The 22,732-nt window shown below is 46.5% G+C and overlaps 1 protein-coding gene across 1 annotated transcript in view; it reads left to right on the top strand.

Moving 5' to 3' along the window:
* Positions 1–22,492, top strand: part of GGT6 (gamma-glutamyltransferase 6) — a 32,851-nt gene extending 10,359 nt beyond the window's left edge. Inside the window, exons 2-4 of the mRNA XM_033929250.1 lie at positions 14,365–14,759; positions 16,191–16,304; positions 19,945–22,492. Coding sequence (XP_033785141.1) covers positions 14,365–14,759; positions 16,191–16,304; positions 19,945–21,212 — 1,777 coding nt within the window. The 3' untranslated portion in view covers positions 21,213–22,492. The remainder of the gene's footprint in view (positions 1–14,364; positions 14,760–16,190; positions 16,305–19,944) is intronic.
* Positions 22,493–22,732: the final 240 nt, after the last annotated feature.

The raw sequence follows: 22,732 nt of genomic DNA on the forward strand, positions 1-22,732 counted from the left end.
TTATGCCATTCATTTTCTGATTAGAGATCCCACGCTTGCTTAAATTTCATCACCACCTCTCTCGGGAGGACATTCCTGGCATCAACCACCTGCTGTAGGTGGATGTGGCTGTGCAGAGTCCGACTCATCGATGCAGGCGATTCAATGTCGAAACACACGCTTATGGGCAATTACTAAGAAAAAGTCTGGGCACACCCAGTTTTGGCTTAAGGCTGGAAGGTGTAGCTCTCTGGGTAGAGCTGCTGCCTCTGCAATCAGAGGTTGGGCTACTCCTTGAGACCTTGGGCAAATCTCTTAATCCTCCAGTGCCCACCGCTTTGAAATGCCAAAGCCCCCAAAAGGCCACCATTTTACACCCTTATATGTAATAAAATTGTGTTGTGCCAACTGGCTTTCCCATTGCTTTATTTTTGCTCCCCCAATGGCTGCAGCATCTCCTGGAAATCATCAGAGGGAATTTACCATCACGAAAGGTGTGAAAGCCACCGTTTCTAAAAGGCAGGTGAAAAAAAGTGACAAATATAATTCCCAAATGTCCTTCCTCCTAAATCAGAGCTCCATTATGGTTTTCCGAGGATTTAAGAGCACACTCTGATAAAGGCAGAGGTTGTGTCTCGATTGAACCATGTCCTGGACCCCTTTTCCTTGTTGGCTGGAGATGTTTTGCCTTTACTCCCTGTCTCACATGCACATAATTATTCATTTCTGTAGCCTGTCCTCCCAAAGGAGCCCAGAACGGGTCACAGGAGTATGGGTAGGACAAACTTAGTGAGAAATACACACTTTACAGCATTTACAGTAAAGACATAACAGACTTAGTAGGCATAGGGTGGATTAAATTGCAGCGTTGACTGTGTAGATAGAACATGGAGGTGGGTGTATCTTTGTTGTCGGAGAATGTGGTGGTAATTCAGGTTATATTTACGGTGGCCTGTGAGTTTAGAGATGGCGTTTGGTGTATTAGGCGGTGCCTTTGAGATCCATCCCTTGCCTTGGCGTGTGCTCGGTTCATGGTGGCTCACAGCTGATGTGGGTTTTCTCCAGTGATGCAGCTAAACCCTGCTGCTATCCTGTGCAGTATTTCTCTGTGTGATCAGCAGTAATTGACTCTGGAAAGAAGACATATGTCTGTCCCATGAAATCTGTGTGTTTTACTCCAGTCTGACTCACCAAGGGCGTGTTCCTGCCCTGCTGAGCTCTGTCCCATTCTCTTGGCAGTGCAGCAGGAATTAATGCTCTGGATCCTGTCAGAATGCGGATTGCACACCTCCTGTTCAATTGATACGCCAAAACCTCATGTGTAAGCCACAGAAAAGTTTCTCACAAACAACTCCTCCCTCAAAGTGCCAGGTAACACAGTAACACAGTACATGACGGCAGATAAAGACCCAAACGCTCCATCCAGTCTGCCCATTAGTTATACCCATTGAAAAAATACATGATTAGTTTAACTTGTCTCTTCTTTGCTATTTCTGGGTCATAGACTGTAAAGTCCACCTGGTCTTGTCCTGGGTTCCAAATGCTGAAGTTGCCATCTAATCAAGCCATTGTGACATCACTGCTGAGGTTGGCTCTTAGGCATTGGTGGAATGAGGCATTATGACATCACAATCTCAGCTTTGGAATGTTGCTACTCTTTGGGTTTCTGCCAGGTAACATAGTAAATGACGGCAGATAAAGACCTGAACGGTCCATCCAGTCTGCCCATTAAAAATACATGATTAGATTAACTTGTCTCTTCTTTGATATTTCTGGGTCATAGACTGTAAAGTCCACCTGGTCTTGTCCTGGGTTCCAAATGCTGAAGTTGCCATCTAATCAAGCCATTGTGACATCACTGCTGAGGTTGGCTCTTAGGCATTGGTGGAATGAGGCATTATGACATCACAATCTCAGCTTTGGAATGTTGCTACTCTTTGGGTTTCTGCCAGGTAACATAGTAAATGACGGCAGATAAAGACCTGAACGGTCCATCCAGTCTGTCCATTAAAAATACATGATTAGATTAACTTGTTTCTTCTTTGCTATTTCTGGGTCATAGACTGTAAAGTCCACCTGGCATTGTCCTAGGTTCCATCTAATCAAGCCATTGTGACATCACTGCTGAGGTTGGCTCTTAGGCATTGGTGGAATGAGGCATTATGACATCACAATCTCAGCTCTGGAATGTTGCTACTCTTTGGGTTTCTGCCAGGTAACATAGTAAATGACGGCAGATAAAGACCTGAACGGTCCATCCAGTCTGCCCATTAAAAATACATGATTAGATTAACTTGTCTCTTCTTTGATATTTCTGGGTCATAGACTGTAAAGTCCATCTGGTCTTGTCCTAGGTCCCAAATGCTGAAGTCACCGTCCAAGCTCACTCCAGCCTATCCAACCATCCTGTTTGCAGAATATCTGGCCAGTAACATCCTCATGCTCCAAATTAGTGGAGCTCCCTGCCTTCCCCAGCGCATCCTACACCAAATCATCACCTATGGGACACAGACCGTGCAAGTCTGTCCAGTACCGGCCTTAGCTCTTTCATGTACATTCTTCGTTTTGTAATTAGAGATCCTCTATTTTTATCCCATGCTTTTTTGAATCCCATCACTGTTTTCCTCTCCACCACTTCCCTTGGGAGGGCATTCCAGGCATCTACCACTGGCCTATTTTCTGGAGAATGTTTTCTTTCTCTGGCACATGTGTTTAACAAAGAAATAAGAAGCTGTGAGCCACAGGGCCAGCAGTGGTGACTAACATGATGCAATGGGCTCCTGGGCTGTGGCTGCTGACCCTCCCTTCTTGCTAGAATTTGTGGTATAGAATAAACTTTCCCACCCTCTCTTGAAGAGCTAGAGGAAGACCAGAGTAGGGTGAGGTGGGAGAAGGCCAGGCCACACTATAGGAAAACACTCAGGCCTCACCCCTCTATCTTTCCCTGTCTTCTGCTCCCCCAGCCAGTGCCACTGTGGCTGACATCATTACCTCTTGTCACTTTAAAGCTGGGTGAAAATGCCTCCCCAGCCACAGGCCGTCTCAAGGCTGACGCTGGCAAAGGACGTCACCGAGATGCCAGAGGCTGAATCCCAGCATAGTCCAAACTGCACACGATGTCCCTCATCTTCATTGAAATGGACAGAGCACCAGCTGGGCACAAGGAGATCTAAGAGGGTTTGGCAGGACCCAGAGTGGCAAAGACAGGTTTGGTGAATTCGGGGGAAGCAGGGAAGAGGTGCTGCTGGAAAGGGGGGAGGTAAAACGAGCAAATTACACTGACCAGTTATCAGGTGAAGAAATACAAAATCAAGACTAAATAATACTAAAATCCTGCAAAGTCTCTCCTGGCTAAACCTACAAAGAACCTAAAGAACAGGTTTCTTCCCACAGTTGTTGATCGAGTCGTATTTATACAATAAACAGAAGAGCTCACTGGCATTATTCAATTCTCCTCCCTTTAGATCCGAAAGCAAACAGTCAAAACAGTGCAGAGAAGAGATGCATCACCTGGGCCTAAACCAGAGCCTCCCAAACCTGCCCTGGACCCATGAATATAGGGTTACCATATGGCTCCAGAAAAAGGAGGACGGATTGAGACATCTGGGTTTTACTTCTACTGAATGCAATGGAAGTAAAATCCGGATGTCTCAATCTGTCATCCTTTTTATGGAGCCATATGGTAACCCTAAATATACATGAGATAGACTTCACACTCCACCTCTCTTGTCTGTACATCTGTCTTGTGGATATTCTGAACTCCCAGCCAGCTGTGCGGTCCCCAGGACAGGTTGGAGAAACGCTAGACCAGACACTGTAGTAGAGAGGTTGACTTAGCATAATGCCGTCATGCATTCGTGGTAAATTGGAGATAAACAGCAGATGTTGTGAGGAACTGAAAGAATGACTTTGTGTTTTAAAAAAATGCAAACAAAACACGTTCTCAAGGATGCAGGCTCAACCAGACTAGCAAGCTTGCATAGGTTCCCACAAAGATCTGTTGGTGGTTTAATCAACACAGCTGCTGGAAAGGGTCCACTGGCCCAAGAGGGTGATGACCTTCAGTGCTGTGTTTTCCGCAAATCGCCTGGCCATATGGAGTGATCAGCAGGGTGGACAGATGTAGAGATGCTGGGCCCAGGGCGCAGGGGAGAACAGGAGAGGAAGGAGCAAAGGGGGAAGGGCAGAGGGTGCAAGCAGAGGGAAGAAAAAAAAGTAAGAGACTTGGACCAAAGGGGAGGGGAAAGACCCTGGACCAAGGAGAGAAGTAGGGAGAGAGGAGAGAGAATGCCAGACCATAGGAAGGGAAAGAGAGAGAGAGAAAAAAAAATACATGGAACGAAAGTTGTGGAAGGGGAAGAGATGCTAGTCCTGGGGAGAGAGATACTTGGACCAAAGGGGAAAAGTAGATATGGAGTAGATGCTGCACTGATGAAGACACTGGGGAGGGGAGAGAGGGAAGAGAGACGCTGGATCAGGGAGGCAGGCTTAGTAGTAGAGGTGCAGGAAGAAGGGGAGGGATGTGGACACAAAAGAAATGCTGGGTACAGAGGCAGCAGGAGGACAGGGATGTGGATAGAGGGGGATGCTGGATAGAGTAAGAAAAGAGGGCAGCTGCTGGATAGGGAGAGATGATGGAGACACTGAAAAGGCAGATGCTGAAATGAGGGGAGACACTGGACATGACGAATAGGGATGTGGAGGAAAGGTGGATATTAGAGCGAGAGAGGAAAGAAATGTCAAAAGGACAGGAGACTCTGGGATGAGAGCTCAGAAAGGGACAGTGGGACCACAGAATGCAGAGGTTTTATGTCAGTTTTGGAATGTGTTTGCCTTTTGCGAGGTTTGTTTCCTGGAGTGCTGAAATGATGACTCATCTCGTCCCCTCTTCCTGGGCACCCACCACTTTGGCAGCTGGGGGCCCGTTAAGTTTCTCCTCTGCCCCGGTCACGCCACTGTTTCTGTGGAGCTCTTGGATTGTACAGACCCCACATTACACAGAGACCCTGGGCAGTGCAGCAGTTCATATCCTCTGCCCCTGCCTGATGGCCCCAGGTGACTGCCTGCCTTTCTCACCCCTTCCCACAGCCCACTTTCCAGAGTCCACTCGTAATCAGTTTCTCCTTAATTTAGGAGAAAAAATAATTGTGAGGCTTTATAAACCTCCCTCGTTTTAATAAATTGTTTGCTTTAGTTAGTTAGATGGCAGGTAAAACACACAATGAAAAGTTCCTGTTTAAAGTGTTTGAAAGTTTCTCTAGCTCAGCCCCCCCCCCCCCAACACAGACACAATATGAGAATCAATAAATCATGGAGGGATGGGAGAGAAGTGTTGCATGCCGTATGGGTACGTGTGAAGCAGGAATACAGCACGGACAGGTGTTGTGTAGCCATAAAAGAAGATAACACATCTACATTCCTCAGATGTGTAAATCTAAGACAAAAGAAAGGTGAACTGAGAATAAGAGCAAAAGAGATGTTTGAAGAGATGATACCACCTTTAATTTGCCTGTCTTCATTCTTTCACGCTTTCTTGGTCTCAGGTATGAGGTTAGTTTCTGGTTCTGTCCACATTGCGTTATTACAAACATCCACTGCATTGGGACGCTTCCATCATTCAATTTGGCAACCCCTGTCATTTGAGATGCTTCTGCAGTGCTGACAAACAGCATGGCGCAACCTCACCGAGAGTATTGCGTTCAATTTGGGTCTCCTTATCTCAAGAAAGATATAATGGCGCTAGAAAAGGTTCAAAGAAGAGCGACTAAGATGATAAAGGGGTTGGAACTCCTCTCGTATGAGGAAAGACTAAAACGGTGAGGGCTCTTCAAAAATTACAAAGACTCGGGGACACTCGGAACGCAGGACCCGGTCGACATTATATATCTGGATTTTCAGAAGGCGTTCGATAAGGTCCCGCATGAACGACGACTTCAAAACATGGCGAGCCATGGGATTGAGGGTGAAATACTCACATGGATCAAAAACTGGTTGGCGGATAGAAAACAGAGAGTGGTGGCAAATGGACAATACTCGGACTGGAAAAGCATCACCAGTGGAGTGCCGCAGGGTTCGGTGCTCGGGCCTGTGCTTTTCAAATAAATTTATAAATGACCTGGAAATTGGAATGATGAGCGAGGTGATTATTATTTTTTTTTTTATATTCAGTTTAAAACTGACAATAAGTGCAACATAATATAGAAACATTTTACACTTTAACAGCACTTAATATTCTATCAAATTATATTTCATATCAACTATCTATATCAAAACCCCCTCCCCCCAGTATATACCCAGCAATTGCCCTCAACCATAAGTAAAACAAAGTATCCCCACCCCCACCCACCTTGGACGTGTATATTGGACAAGCGAGGTGATTAAATTTGCAGACGATACGAAGTTATTCAGAGTAGTGATGACGCAGGAGGATTGTGAAGACCTGCAACAGGAAATAAACACGCTCGAGAAATGGGCCGCGACATGGGAAATGAAGTTTAACTTGGATAAGTGTAAGGTGATGCACGTCAGTAACAAAAATTTTATATACACGAATACAGGATGTCCGGGGTGGTACTTGGAGAGACTCCCTAGGAAAGAGACCTGGGAGTACTGGTCGACAAATCGATGAAGCCATCCGCGCAATGCGTGGCAGCGAAGAGAGTGAACAGAATGCTAGGAATGATTAAGAAGGGGATCACGAACAGATTGGAAAAGGTTATCATGCATCTGTACCGGGCCATGGTACGCCCTCAACTGGAGTACTGCGTCCAGCAGTGGTCGCCATACATGAAAAAGGACACGGTACTACTCAAGAGGGTCCTGAGAAGAACAACTAAAATGGTTAAGGGACTGGAGGAGTTGCCATATAGTGAGAGATTGGAGAAACTGGGCCTCTTCTCCTTTGAAAAGAGGAGACTGAGAGGGGACATGATTGAAACATTCAAAATACTGAAGAGAATAGACTTAGTAGATAAAGACAGGTTGTTCACCCTCTACAAGGTAGAGAAAATGAGAGGACACTCTCTGAAGTTAAAAGGAGATAGATTCCGTACAAACGTAAGGAAGTTCTTCTTCACCCAGACGTTCTTCCAAAGGCTGTTATAGGGGAAAACACCCTCCAGGGATTCAAGGCAATGTTAGACAATTTTCTGCTGAACTAGAATGTACACAGGTAAGGCTAGACCAGTGATGGCTAACCTTTTTGAGCCCGAGTGCCCAAACTGCCGCACAAAACCAAAGAATTTCCTCAAAGTGCCAGCACGTCAATTAAACCTTAATAACAAGATTTTAGTATTTAAAAACTCTTTATAAAGTTGCCTGAACTATGTAACATCATTTTTAAAGGTTGGAATCTTTGTATTGTCAGAGAATCAATTTGATTCACAATCCTTTGGTTTTCATTTCAATTTATTGGCAATTTATAATGTTTTAATGATTTCATTCATGGGCCGAATACACACATACTTTTCTCTGTCGCCGCACTCTTTGACCAAAAGATTTGTAAGCCTGCAACCACGTCAAGATAGACTCTTTCAGCAGCTCCCCTCCCTCCCCCTTACCTTTGTGGCCAAGTCAAAATGATCTACCAACAATAAAATTTTAAAAACACAAAGCACGCTGTACGCAGAGAAAATGTTAATTATCATTTATATTCCGCGGGTTTTCAAAGAGGTCAAGGCAGATGACTTTATGCAATGTCACCTCAGTAACAACTATACAAAAATAGACAAATATTCCCCCTCCCTTTTTACTAAACCGCGATAGTGGTTTTTAGCGCAGGGACCTGCGCTGAATGCCCCATGCTGCTCTTGAAGCTCATAGGCTACCTGCGCTAAAAAACGCTATTGCGGTTTAGTAAAAGGGGGCCATAGTGCAAAATATAGACAGCATATATAAATTCTCAAAACGGACACATTTTGATCACTAAATTGAAAATAAAATCATTTTCCTACCTTTGGTAATTTCATCAGTCTCTGGTTGCACTTTATTCTTCTGACTGTGCATCCAATATTTCTTCCCTTTTTTCAGCCTCCTGTATGCTTCCTCTCCTCCAGACCTCATTCCCTCCCCAAACTTTTTCTTTGTTTCACCCTGCCCCCTTCTTTCTTTTTCTCTCTCTCCATACCCCCTTTCATTCTGTATGTCTGTCTTTCTCTCTCTCTCCGTGCCCCATTTTTCTTTGTTTCACCCAGCCCTCTTTCTTTCTTTTTTTTTCTGGCTCCCTGTCCCCCCCTTTCTTTCTTTCTCCTTGCCCTCCCCTATGCCACCACCATTGGGAAAATGCTGCCACCGCCACTGGGGAATAGGCTGCCACTGCCGCTATCGGGAACAGGCCGGCGCCGAGTTCGCCCTGCTTCTCTTCCCCACGGGGCCGACCAACTCTCGCCACTCGACGTCAATTCTAACATCGGAGAGGACGTTCTGGGCCAGCCAGGCAGCGATTGGCTGGCCCAGAACGTCCTCTCCGACATCAGAATTGACGTGGGTGGCGAGAGTTGATCGGCCCCACAGGGAAAAGCAGGGAGAACTTGGCACCGGCCTGTTCCCAATGGCGGCGGTGGCACTCAAGTGGCTAAAGAGACGTAGTTTGCCAGCCTAGGGAGAACACTGGAGGGTGGCCAGCTGTGCACCCCCTTGGGGTGTAAAACCGGGGCAGACCGCCCCCACCCCCACCTTGGTATGCCACTGTCTGTACCTCACTCCCTCCCTATGACCAAAAATTCTCCTTTCTTCTATTCCCCGTGTACACAACCATCTCTTTCCCTCCCTTCCTCTCTCCCAAGTCCTTGCCTTCTATGTCCAAAAACACATTCCCTCCCCCACCTCAGCATCTCTTTCTCTCCCTTCCTCTCTCCCAAGTCCATGCCTTCTGTGACCAAAAACCCATTCCCTCCCCCACCTCAGCATCTATTTCCCTCCTTTCCACTCTCCCAAGTCCATGCCTTCTGTGTCCAAAAACCCATTCCATCCCCCACCTCAGCATCTATTTCCCTCCCTTCCTCTCCCAAGTCCATGCCTTCTGTGTCCAAAAACCCATTCCCTCCCCCACCTCAGCATCTCTTTCCCTCCCTTCCTCTCTCACAAGTCCATGCCTTCTGTGTCCAAAAACCCATTCCCTCCCCCACCTCAGCATCTCTTTCCCTCCTTTCCTCTCTCCCAAGTTCATGCCTTCTGTGTGCAAAAACCCATTCCCTCCCCCACCTCAGCATCTCTTTCCCTCCCTTCCTCTCTCACAAGTCCATGCCTTCTGTGTCCAAAAGCCCATTCCCTCCCCCACCTCAGCATCTTTTTCCCTCCTTTCCTCTCTCCCAAGTCCATGCCTTCTGTGTGCAAAAACCCATTCCCTCCCCCACCTCAGCATCTCTTTCCCTCCCTTCCTCTCTCCCAAGTTCATGCCTTGTGTCCAAAACGCACTCCCTCCCCCTTTTGTGTTCCCCGTTTGTCTCCCAGCCCATCTTAGCAACTTTCTCAGCAAAATGTAGCTCGAGCCGCGTAGGCTTGTCTTCTATTTCCTGCCTGTCCCGCCGCGCACACATAGCCGATTGGAAATATTCCCCGACTTCAACGCTGACGTCGGAGGGCGGGCTTTGCTTAAGCCCTCCCTCCGACGTCAAAGCTGACGTCGGGGAAGATTTCCGATCGGCTGTGTGAGCGGCAGGGCAGTCGGAGTAAAAGATGAGCCTCGCGGCTCAAGTTATATTTAATCCCGCGGGTCCCCCATCGTCCCCGTTCAGCTCTCTCTCCTATGCACCCCCTGGTAGTACTGCCCTGATGGCGGCCCTGCGTGTGCCAGCTGCAAGGCCTTCGCGTGCCACAGATGGCACGCGTGCCATAGGTTCGCCATCGCTGGGCTAGACTCAGTTAGGGCACTGGTCTTTGACCTAAGGGCCGCCATGGGAGTTGCCTGCTGGGCACGATGGACCACTGGTCTGACCCAGCAGCGGCAATTCTTATGAAGTTCCAGGGAAATACTTTAAAAACCTATAGGAGGAAAATTTTTTCCATTCAGAGAATAGTTAAGCTCTAGAACGCAATGCCAGAGGATTTGTGGTAAAAGCAGATAGCGTAGCTAGTTTTAAGAAAGGTTTAGTCAAATTCCTGGAGGAAAAGTCCATAGTCTGTTATTGAGAAAGACATGGGGGAAGCCTCTACTTGCCCTGGATTGGTAGCATGGAATGTGGCTACTCTTTGGGATTCTGGAATCTTGTTACTCTTTGGGATTCTGGAATGTTGCTATTCCTTGGGATTCTGTATGGAATATTGCTACTCCTTGGATTTTGGCCAGGTACTAGTGACCTGGATTGGCCACCATGAGAACGGGCTACCGGGCTTGATGGACCTTTGGTCTGACTCAGTAAGGCTATTCTTAAGTTCTTATCTCTCCACCTCTTTTCATGTTCATTAATTTGGAGTTTTGTGGGAAGATATTATGTGGTAACTTCAGATAACTATCTCTTTTAGCTGTGTGTTCCATGCCATATAGTGTATTCTAAACACCACATGGACCCTCCCCCTCCCCCCCCCCCCCCCACACACACACTGCTGTTATTGTCCGTCTATAGTTTGTGCTAGGGTCTGAGCCAATGAAGCCTAGTGTTACACAGTGCCAGGGGCAGAAGTGCTCAGAACAGCTATTTCTCACCTTCAGTGCGGGGGTCACCATCTAGGAATCCAGGTATAACCCAGCAAAGGAGGGGGATTGATTCACTTCCTCCAGAGACTACAGTGTATGTTGGAAACTGGTACTACTCTGTCCTGTTTGCTTGTTACCCAAATTAACTGCTCATTCCTCACACCCGGCCCTGCAGCAGAATGCCAGCTCTGAGCCGGGCCCTGCCAACTGCTGGCACAGGGAGCCCAGTGAGTGGAGCAGACAGTGAAGCAACAGAGCACAGGTTGCCCTCTGAACCTGGTTGCTTTTATGGTCAAGGGTTAAGCAAGCGATTAGGGGTATCTAATTGCACCAGGGTTCTTTATAAAAGCAGAGGGAAGAGCAGCAGCTCACTCACAGCACGGAGGAGTGGTTTGGTGGTTGAACTGCGACCTTTGACCCAGGGCAGTCACTCCGCCCTCTTTAGCCTCAGCTGCAAACTTCTGTACAAGTCCCAATCCCTATCCTTACCTGAATGTAACTCACCTTGAGCCTGGATTTGAAGACGGAGGGGGGCTAAATCCACAATGCCAGATGCCTGAACAGAATGCACATGGACATTAATAAGGAAAAAAGAACATATGAATTAGGCGTACTGGGTCAGACCAGTGGTCCATCTAGCCCAGTATCCTGTTCCCACAGTTAAGTTAGGCAGCGGTAGGGTTACCAGATTTTCCCAAAGGAAAATCCAGACCCATGGCCTTGCCCCCAGATGGCCTCCGCACATGCGCTGACGTGACACAATCACATCACGCACACGCATGCTTATGCGGGATATCACCGCGTTACGCTATCCCCACGCAATTTTGTCGAGAAGATTTCAAACCTGGACATGTCTGGGGAAATCCAGACGTCCGGTAACCCCAGGACACCTACTGCCATGTAACCTATGACTCCATTTGGAGAATTTGGCCCTTAGTGGAAGGTAATAAGAACATAACTGGGATAGACTAAAGAGATGGTTAACAAGTAGAGAATGACAAGGTGACATAATTCATCACCGTTCCCATCCCCACGGATAACCGCGGGAAACAATCCTGTGTCTATCTCAACCTCAATCCTTCTACACCAACATTCTTCAATGCAAGGCTTAAGGGTCTGTGGTTGAGCCCATTCATACTCTTGATTCTTCCCTCTCTCTTTGAATAATGACATCGAGATGGCTTCCCACAGTTATCCACGGGGACGGGGACGGTGATGAATTTTGTCACCGTGTCATTCTCTATTAACAAGACTAAGAATGTTATAATGCCCCGTATCGCCTGGAGTATTGCATTCAATTCTGGTTTCCTTATAAAAACATAAGAATAGCCCTACTGGGTCAGACCAATGGTCCATCAAGTCCAGTAGCCCGTTCTCACAGTGGCCAATCCAGGTCCCTAGTAACTGGCCAAAACCCAAGGAGAAGCAACATTCCATTCTGAATCCTAAAGAATAGCAAGATTCTGGAATCCCAAAGAGTAACAAAAGATTCTGGAACCCCATAGAGTATCAAGATTCCATACAGAATCCCGAAGATTAACAAGATTCTAGAATGAGAACATAAGAATAGCCCTACTGGGTCAGACCAATGGTCCATCAAGCCCAGTAGCCCGTTCTCACAGTGGCCAATCCAGGTCCCTAGTAACTGGCCAAAACCCAAGGAGAAGCAACATTCCATTCTGAATCCTAAAGAATAGCAAGATTCTGGAATCCCAAAGAGTAACAAAAGATTCTGGAACCCCATAGAGTATCAAGATTCCATACAGAATCCCGAAGATTAACAAGATTCTAGAATGAGAACATAAGAATAGCCTTACTGGGTCAGACCAATGGTCCATCAAGTCCAGTAGCCCGTTCTCACAGTGGCCAATCCAGGTCCCTAGTAACTGGCCAAAACCCAAGGAGAAGCAACATTCCATTCTGAATCCTAAAGAATTGCAAGATTCTGGAATCCCAAAGAGTAACAAAAGATTCTGGAACCCCAAAGAGTAGCAAAATTCCATTCTGAATCCTAAAGAATTGCAAGATTCTGGAATCCCAAAGAGTAACAAAAGATTCTGGAACCCCATAGAGTATCGAGATTCCATGCAGAATCCCGAAGACTAACAAGATTCTAGAATGAGAACATAAGAATAGCCTTACTGGGTCAGACCAATGGTCCATCAAGCCCAGTAGCAAGTTCTCACAGTGGCCAATCCAGGTCCCTAGTAACTGGCCAAAACCCAAGGAGAAGCAACATTCCATTCTGAATCCTAAAGAATTGCAAGATTCTGGAATCCCAAAGAGTAACAAAAGATTCTGGAACCCCATAGAGTATCAAGATTCCATACAGAATCCCGAAGACTAACAAGATTCTAGAATGAGAACATAAGAATAGCCTTCCTGGGTCAGACCAATGGTCCATCAAGCCCAGTAGCCCGTTCTCACAGTGGCCAATACAGGTCACTAGTAACTGGCCAAAACCCAAGGAGTAGCAACATTCCATGCTACCAATCCAGAGCAAGCAGTGGCTTTCCCTGTGTCTTTCTCAATAACAGACTATGGACTTTTCCTCCAAGAACTTGTCCAAACCTTTCTTAAAACCAATTACGCTGTCCGCTTTTACCATATCCTCTGGCAAAATTTCCTCCTATTGATTTAAAAAGGATTTCCCTGTAACTTCATCGAGTGTCCCCTAGTCTTGGTCATTTTTGACGTTGTGAAAAATCGATCCACTTGTACCTGTTCTACTCCACTCAGGATTTTTTAGACTTTATTTGGTTTTCCATCCTTTCCTCTCAGGAGTGCTCAGAACGAGTTATATAACATGACAAACATGGTATGGTATGACCAGTGGAGGCCCTATAATGAGGCCAACTGAGGCTCTGTAGGGAGCGGCAAATTTTTACTTCCCTCCTCTGAATCTCTCCCTCTTTAATCAGGAGCTTCAGCCGACACCTCTGCTGAACCCCTCCCTCAACATCTGTCTCCCTCGTGACCGAGAGTAGTATTTCTCAACTCAGTCCTGGAGTCCCCCCTTGCCAGTCAGGTTTTCAGGATATCCACAAGGAATATGCATGAAAGAAATTTGCATATAATGGAAGCAGCGTATGCAAATCAGGTTTATACAGATTCATTGTGGATATCCTGAAAACCTGACTTGCAAAGGGGCACTCTGGGACCGAGTTGAGAAAGATTGCACTGGATGAGGGGGCTTCAGGCAGTGGTTTTCAGCCTAGTCCTCAAGAGCCACCTGACCAGTCAGGTTCTCAGGACATCCACAATGAACATGCTAAGAGACATCTCATGCATATTCATATTATGGATATCCTGAAAACCTGACTGGCCAGGTGGCTCTTAAGGACTGGGCTGAAAACCACTGGCCTAGGGTCTCTGCATGTTCAAGTTTACAAGTTGGATTTGATATACCGCCTATCAAGGTTATCTAAGCGGTTTTTACAATCAGGTACTCAAACATTTTCCCTCTCTGTCCCGGTGGGCTCACAATCCATCTAACGTACCTGGGGCTACAGAGGACCAAGTGACTTGCCCAGGGTCATAGGGAGCAGCGCGGGGTTTGAACCCACAACCCCAGGGTGCTGAGGCTGTAGATCCAACCACTGCGCCACACACTCCTCCTGTATTTCTTTACGCTTTTATTGCATTACCAGATGTATCACATCTACCTAAAGTGAAACGAGGCAGGGACCCAGGATCCATCCGAGGACAGTGGCCAACTGCAGGCTCTCACCTGGTTTTTCCTCTCTTCACAGCCCTTCAGCAAAGAGGATCGTTCAGCAGAAGCAGAAAGAGACCTGTTGCCGCGTCTGTGCTGCCCTGCTGCTCCTGGCCGTAGCCCTCTCCTTTGTTTTCTTTGAGATTTTTTATGGGGGCCTGGGACGATCCCAGGGACAGACAGAGGTACTGGAGGACTGGAATAGTACAAAGGAGGGAGAGCTGGGAATCCATCGTCATGGAGAGGAAGGGGGTGGGCACCACCAAGGAGAGGAAGAGGAGGAAGGAGGTGGGCACCACAAAGGGGAGGAAGGAGCTGGGCATCACCACGAAGACGAAGAGGAAGGAGGTGGGTCACATCATGAAGAGGAAGAGCAAGACCACGTCCACGAACAGGGAGTATACCATCATGCCACTGTCATCACCGAGTCAGGTTAGTCTCAGAGCTGGTTTGTGGTCTGATACAGGGGAAACCACTGCTTGTCCTGGGATATCCCCTACCTCTAGTCCCTTATACAATAAGAAAGAGAGGTACTGCATGGGGGGGGGGACAAGGAGGGAAAGGGGTGCTGCAAGGAGGGAGAGAGGTGGTGGATAGGGAGGTCAGATAGGGAAGAGATCCAATAAGGGAGATTGAAGAAAAAAGGGGGCGCAGAGAGAGAAAAAGATACTGGATATGTGGGGGAGGTCAAGAAAGGAGAAAAGTTCCAGGACTTGGAGGAAACAAGGAAGAGAGAGAGGTGCTGGATCTGCAAAGGGGAGACAGAACAGGAGCGAGAGAAGAGAAAGGAATACATGCTGGACCCGGGGGGTGGAGGGGGGGGTATTCAGATGGAGGGAAGAAAAAGGGAGAGATGCTGGCACATGGCAGGGGGTATAGGGACCATACCAACATAAGAATCGCCCTACTGGGACAGACTGAAATTCCATCAAGCCCAGTATCCTGTTTTCAACATTGGTCAACCCAGGTCCCAAGTACCTGGCAGAAACCCAAAGCTGAGATTGTGATGTCATAATGCCTCATTCCATCAATACCTAAGAGACAGTGATGTCACAATGGCTTCATTGTCCTAGACTTGGCTCACATAAGAACATAAGAATTGATGCACTAGGACAGACCGAAGGTCCATCAAGCCAAGTATCCTGTTTCCAGTAGTGGCCAACCCAGGTCCCAAGTAACCAGCTAGATCCCAAGTAGTAAAACAGATTTTATGCTGCTTATCCTAGGAATAAGCAGCGGATTTCCTCAAGAATGGCCTTTTAGGAAATTATCCAAAGCTTTTAAAATCCTGTTAAGCTAACCGGTTTCACCAACAAATTCCAGAATTTAATTACATGTTGAGTGAAGAAATATTTTCTCCAGTTTGTTTTAAATCTAGTACTTAGTAGCTTCATCGCATGTCCCCTAGTCCTAGTATTTTTAGAAATAATAATTATGTTGAGATGTGAGATGCTTAACATAGCAGGAAGACTTGTTGGGGGGGAGGGGGGATGCAGAAGGAATGGATGGTGGACATGAAGAAAAAGAAGTGCCAAATGGACGAGGGGATTCTGTCAAGACAGTTAAGAAAAGAAAGAGGAAAGCAGAAACCAGAGACTAGAACCAACACAATACTAAAAATAAATGACCAGACAACAAAGGTAGAAAAACGAATTATATTTTCTATTTATTGATTGGAATATGTCAGTTTTTGAAAAGCGTATCTGCCGGGGCCCATGAGAAAAAGCTCACTCATTGGTCTTGGGATGGGCCGCCCTTGGCGACTCTGGCTTATAAATCTTTCTTTCCCATTGGCTTGCTGTTGTTGGGGGAGGGGAGGGAATTCTTTTGGCTCTAACGTTTCCCTTTCATCCTCTTGTACAGAGCTCTGCTCTACTATGGGGAAGGATGCACTGATAGCTGGAGGGAATGTCATCGATGCTGGGATCTCGGCCATGCTCTGCCTTGGGATTGTCCATCCACACGCTGCTGGTTTAGGTTAGTACCACCTGGAGCTGGACTCTGACAACTCATTTTCTTCGGTGCAGTATTACCATAAGGCTGATCTTGCCTTTCGGGAAAAGGGGTGGGGCTTAGTGTACCTTTCTGTGGTTACAATAAAAGCAGTTTATTTATTTAAAATAGGGTTACCAGATGTCCGGATTTATGTCTGGGGGGCCCAGACGGCTTTTCAAAACCCAGCACTTTGTCTGGGTTTTGAAAAGCTTAGAACAAATCACCATTGGGCAGGAGGGCATCCGTGCATGAGCGGATGCCATGCGATGATGTCACACGCACATGTGTGTGATGTCATCACGTCACATCCATGCATGCACGGATGCCCTACTGCCCGACGAGAGCAGGCAGTGGGAGACGGGTCTGGGTGGGGATTTAAGGCGGGACTGTGTGCAATTCTGGAGGCCACATTACCGTAAAGACGTGCTTAGAGTTGAGTCGGTTCAGCGGATGGCCACTAGGATGATCTCGGGGCTCAAGGGTCTCTCGTACGAAGAAAGACTAAACAAATTGCAGCTCTACACTCTAGAGGAGTGCAGGGAGAGGGGGGACATGATTGAGACATTTAAATACATCACGGGACGTGTCGAGGTGGAAGAAGACATCTTCTTTCTCAGGGGACCCTCGGTCACAAGGGGGCATCCATTCAAACTCAGAGGAGGGAAATTCGATAGTGACATAAGGAAGCATTTCTTCACAGAAAGGGTTGTAGATCACTGGAACAAGCTTCCAGAGCAGGTGATCAAGGCCACCAGCGTTATTGACTTTAAGAATAAATGGGACGTCCTCGTGGGATCCCTACGAGGGTCGAGTTAAGGAACTAGGTCATTAGTACTCAGACTTAATGGGGTGGGTCAGTAGAGTGGGCAGACTTGATGGGCTATAGCCCTTTTCTGCCGTCATCTTTCTATGTTTCTATGTTTCTATGACTGCGGTGTAACGGGGCAGGGACGAGTGGAGCCTATGGGTGGGGCCAGGGGGGTTTCAATTTTCCAAACAGAAAATCAGGTAACCTTAATTTAAAACATTTATATCCTGCATATTTAAAAAAAAAAAAACCCCACACATATATAAAACACCAAAATGCTGCATCCAAATTAAAACATCCTAAAAATATATAAATCAACATAAACCTACCTACAAATATTCAAAAAAATGAAATAAACTATATCTAATGCTTTTCATAATTTAGTACCTAGGACAAGGGAGGGTTAAGTGACTAACCCAGAGCCACAAGGAGGTGCAGTGGGAATCGAGCCATTAAGCTACCTGCCTAGCTAGATTTTGTTGCTGTTGGTTTGGTCTAGCTCTGGGAAGACTCTCGGCTGTGAGTCACTGAAGTATCAGCCACTATTACTGTGGTCCACAATGCCTACCAGGACAATGCATGGCCCGACCCATTAGCATCACCACCCTTAACTCCCAATCCTCCTGACTGCCCCATTTCAGCCGTGATTTTGGCTGCTTTTCTGATGCTGTATTATAGAGGCATAGAGACACGTTGTATGTTTAGGAACCTGCTCCAAAGTTCCTTATAGTTTGTACCCCAACGGATTCTGAACCACTCATCTTACCCTCATCTAATATCTGCACTTGGTCTCTCAGTTATGTATTGCAGAAAAGCATCAGCATCTTATCTGTTATCTGAATGCTCTGGTAGAGAATGACACGGGGACAAATTTATCCCAGTCGTCGTGGGGACTCATTTTCCTGTCCTGCCCCCGTAAGTTCTTTTCCTGTCCCTGCCCCATTCCTGCAAGCTCCGCCCTCATCTGCACAAGCCTCAAACGCTTTAAAATCCTAAGTGGCAACATTCTAGAGCTGAGATTGTGATGTCATAATGCCTCATTCCACCAATGCCTAAGCTCCGTCCTCATCTGCACAAGCCTCATAACATAGTAGATGACGGCACATAAAGACCCGAATGGTCCATCCAGTCTGCCCAACCTGATTCAATTTAAATTTTTTCTCCTTAGCTATTTCTGGACAAGAATCCAAAGCTTTACCCGGTACTGTGCTTGGGTTCCAACTGCCGAAATCTCTGTTAAGACTTACTCCAGCCCATCTACACCCTCCCAGCCATTGAAGCCCTCCCCAGCCCATCCTCCACCAAACGGCCATATACAGACACAGACCGTGCAAGTCTGCCTAGTAATGGCCTTAGTTCAATTTTTAATATTATTTTCTGATTCTAGATCCTCTGTGTTCATCCCACGCTTCTTTGAACTCAGTCACAGTTTTACTCTCCACCACCTCTCTCGGGAGCGCATTCCAGGCATCCACCACCCTCTCCGTAAAGTAGAATTTCCTAACATTGCCCCTGAATCTACCACCCCTCAACCTCAAATTATGTCCTCTGGTTTTACCATTTTTCTTTCTCTGGAAAAGATTTTGTTCTACGTTAATACCCTTCAAGTATTTGAACGTCTGAATCATATCTCCCCTGTCTCTCCTTTCCTCTAGGGTATACATATTCAGGGCTTCCAGTCTCTCCTCATACGTCTTCTGGCGCAAGCCTCCTATCATTTTCGTCGCCCTCCTCTGGACCGCCTCAAGTCTTCTTACGTCTTTCGCCAGATACGGTCTCCAAAACTGAACACAATACTCCAAGTGGGGCCTCACCAATGACCTGTACAGGGGCATCAACACCTTCTTCCTTCTACTGACTACGCCTCTCTTTATACAGCCCAGAATCCTTCTGGCAGTAGCCACTGCCTTGTCACCCCAAGGTCCCTCTCCCCGTCCGTGCATATCAGCTTCTCTCCTCCCAGCATAGAGCTCAGATTGTGATGTCATAATGCCTCATTCCACCAATGCCTAAGCTCTGTCCTCATCTGCACAAGCCTCAAACGTTTTAAAATCCTAAGTAGCGACATTCTAGAGCTCAGATTGTGATGTCATAATGCCTCATTCCACCAATGCCTAAGCTCCGTCTTCATCTGCACAAGCCTCAGACCCTTTAATATCATAAGTGTTCAAGGCTTGTGCAGTTAAGGCAGAGCTTACAGGAATGTGGCAGCGACAGCAACAAAAGTCGTGGGATACGGGATGGAGAAATTGAGTTCCTGCGGGGACAAGGACAAATTTGTCCCCGTGTCATTCTCTACTCTGATGTGTGCTTATTGAGTATTGCATAAGTATTATGCTGACACTGTATTATAATCTCAGCTTTTTGAATTTCGGTGCTGTTAAGTATATTTTTGAAACTCTTTCATTGTAGTCCTATTATTAAGTTGCAATTTGCTGATTTTGAGTTTACCTCAAACATTGTATTTATGGTTACGTTTGGTCTTTTTACTACTGTTATGCTAATCTAATCTAATCTACGATTTGTGAGTCGCCTTTATGCCTAAACAGGTTCAAGGTGACGTACAATTCGAGTAAAGGCAGAGAAGCAGAGGGAGGAGAGGAGACGAGACAGGAGGAGGAGAGGGAGGGAGGAAGGTTTTCTAGTGGTATTGAAATCTCAGCTGCTAACAAACGTGTAAGTTTTACGTTGAACTGTACATCATCTCAGTGAATCTCTTCATAAAGACGATTAATAAATCCCAATAAATAAAATGACCCTTGTAGCGGGATCTTACTGACCTGACCATTCTAACAATCTCCTTTATATCTGCAGGTGGCGTGTTCTCAGCCATATTTCATAATGCAACATCTGGCATCACCATGGCCCTGAATGCTGTCCCTACGCTGTCCCTCACCCTGAAGTATGGGGTTCCACTGACCCTGCAGGGTCTCTACTTACTGCATCAACACTATGGCCAGCTTGGATGGTCAGAGCTCTTGGAACCTGTTGTTCAGCTGGCACAGGGCGGCTTCCACATTGACCATGTCCTCGCTCAAGCGCTGAAGGAGAATGAAGAGCAAGTGAAGTCTTCCCTCCTCCGTAACTTGTTCTGCAGTGTAAACGGTAGTGTGAAGGATGAAGGCTCGTTAGTTGTCAGCCCGCAGCTGGGTGGCACGCTCCAAGTGGCTGGATCCATGATGGCTGCGGCAGTTTTACCGGAAGAATTGGTGAAAAATTTAACCCAAGACCTTCCACCCCAAGAGGGAGAACTGCTCTCAGATGCCATTGGTAGATCCAAAGTGGCACTAGAGAGTCCTCTGGACCTTAAGTTGAATGGGTTTACATTGTATAGCGCACCTCCTCCAGCAGCTGGAAATATCGTAGCTGATATTTTAAAAGAACTTAACTCACAAAAGGATGTTCTTCCTGAGCAAGGCCTGAGTGATATTTATTATCAGATTCTCAATGCTTCACAGCATGCATACGTTAGAGGTTTTGGAGAACTTTTTCCCTGGAATGCTTCCCTGGAGACCTCAAGACAACTGATGTCAAATCAAAGCTTCCTACACTTTCATTCAGCTGGGGTTGGCAGCCATCTGACCACAGCAGACAGTAAGGGCAACATATTAATGATTTCTACCTCTCTCAACAGCTCGTTCGGCTCCTACGTCCTATCCCCCACCACAGGTATCCTCCTGAGTGATTTTACCATGGGTATAGACTCAAAACCACTCTTCTGGGCATGCCCTGTGTTGGTGAAACTCGATGATGATGATGAAAATGATGACATTGTGGGCGTGGGAGCAGTGGGTGGGGGTTCTGTTCCTCTGAACATTGCCCAAGTCATTATCAATCACATCTATTTTGAGAAGTCCTTGAATGATGCAACAAATGGTCCCTTTTTACACCTGGTCCTCGGAGAGGATGGTGTCCCTTGGAGTCCTGTCTCTGGGGCTTTCAATGCTTCGAGCCTGTTTGAGAGCTTGTCAAAGACAGAGCCAGGGGATGGTGCCACTTCCATTCTACTGGTAGAGTCTCATGCTGAGCATGTGAGAGCCTTTGGGTCACCACCCCAGTGCTGTCCTTCCAATGGCTTCTAGAACATACAGCTCAGATGCTCAGAAACACAGATTAGGGACATTGTGGATCTGGGACCACTTTCAGGTCTTCTGTTCTCTCAGTGGCACACCCTTTCCTCTTCCAGCAGGACTGGTCAGATGGAAGATCTTGAAACTTTGGTCGTGTCCACTAAAGTGCATAGTATTTTGGGAATCCATCCAGAGTCTGCAATAGATCTGCCTAGAGAATCCTGAGCAAGAAAGAAAAAAATGTGTCCACCTGTACGTCCTTCCATTCTCTCAAGAAACTGACAGATAGAAAGGCATATCTACTGCTATTTACAGCTAAGATTTGTTGTACAGTCTTTGTGTAGAGCTTCAGATTGCTATTCATTTACCAGTATTACTTTTCTGATTCTAGAAAAATCCAGCTGGGTATCGTAAATTGTGCACACCAGTTTATTCTGTAGAATGGTGGTTGGAGTTCCTTGCCATATAAGCTGACCATTGCATGCCAGATGTAGAACCGTGCTACGCATTAAAGCAATACACTACATATCCCAGGGGGTAGGGAGCATAAGCACAGGATGGAGAGAGCCTTTTCTGAGGGATCCAGAGCCATCTTCATGGTTCTGTACATCACTATGAAAAAAGCAGAAGTGGGAAGACCACAAGGAAATCAACCAAATGTATTAAAGACCAAAACAATACATTTGGTGGTTTTCCTTTCAGCCTCTCAGCATCACTTGTCCATGTTGATTTCTACTTGGGATGTGTCTGTCTTTGCAGCTGATGCAGACTAAACCTCATTGAGCATGGGAGGTTTGGCATCTGGCACCACTATGTAGCCTGGCAGGACTCAGGGAGACTTTATGATACTATCTTGCCCTTATCTTTGGGGCTTATTCCTAGCACTGCCTCTATTTGTTTTTGCTCTGATACCTTTGAAGAGCCATTTTCCAATTGTCTCCCTTAGAACAAAGTTTGCAAGTACATTTTACTCACAGATTTCTGTCAGGTATGCATGCACATTCATTCACTTTAAAACTTGTCAAAGGTCCCAGCGACATTCATATCTCCTTTTTATGCATGAATATTAACACTTCTAGGAGAAAATTTGATAAATGGCACTGAAAAATGGGCACGAAAAGATTGGCACTTCACGCTGGTTTCCACGCCCAACTCTGGTGCCAGACTTACGCCTGATGAAACCTGGTATAAATCCTGGCATCCAAGCTGGGTATGGAGACCCATTATTCCATAACATTGTGCACAGCTTTTAGGAATGTCCATGGCCCTCCCATAAGAACAAGGTCCATCTAGCCCAGTATCCTGTCTTCACAGTGGCCAATCCAGGTCACAAGTACCTAGCAAGATTCCGGAACCTGAAACAGTAGCAAGATTCCAGAACCCCAGATAGTAGCAACATTCCACGTGGAATCCCCAAAGAGTAGCAAAATTCCAGAACCCCAGATAGTAGCAACATTCCATGTGGAATTCCCAAAGAGTAGCAACATTCCACGTGGAATCCCCAAAGAGTAGCAACATTCCATGTGAAATTC

This window comes from Geotrypetes seraphini, chromosome 1 (assembly GCF_902459505.1).
Source record: "Geotrypetes seraphini chromosome 1, aGeoSer1.1, whole genome shotgun sequence".
Taxonomy (NCBI): Eukaryota; Metazoa; Chordata; class Amphibia; order Gymnophiona; family Dermophiidae; genus Geotrypetes; species Geotrypetes seraphini.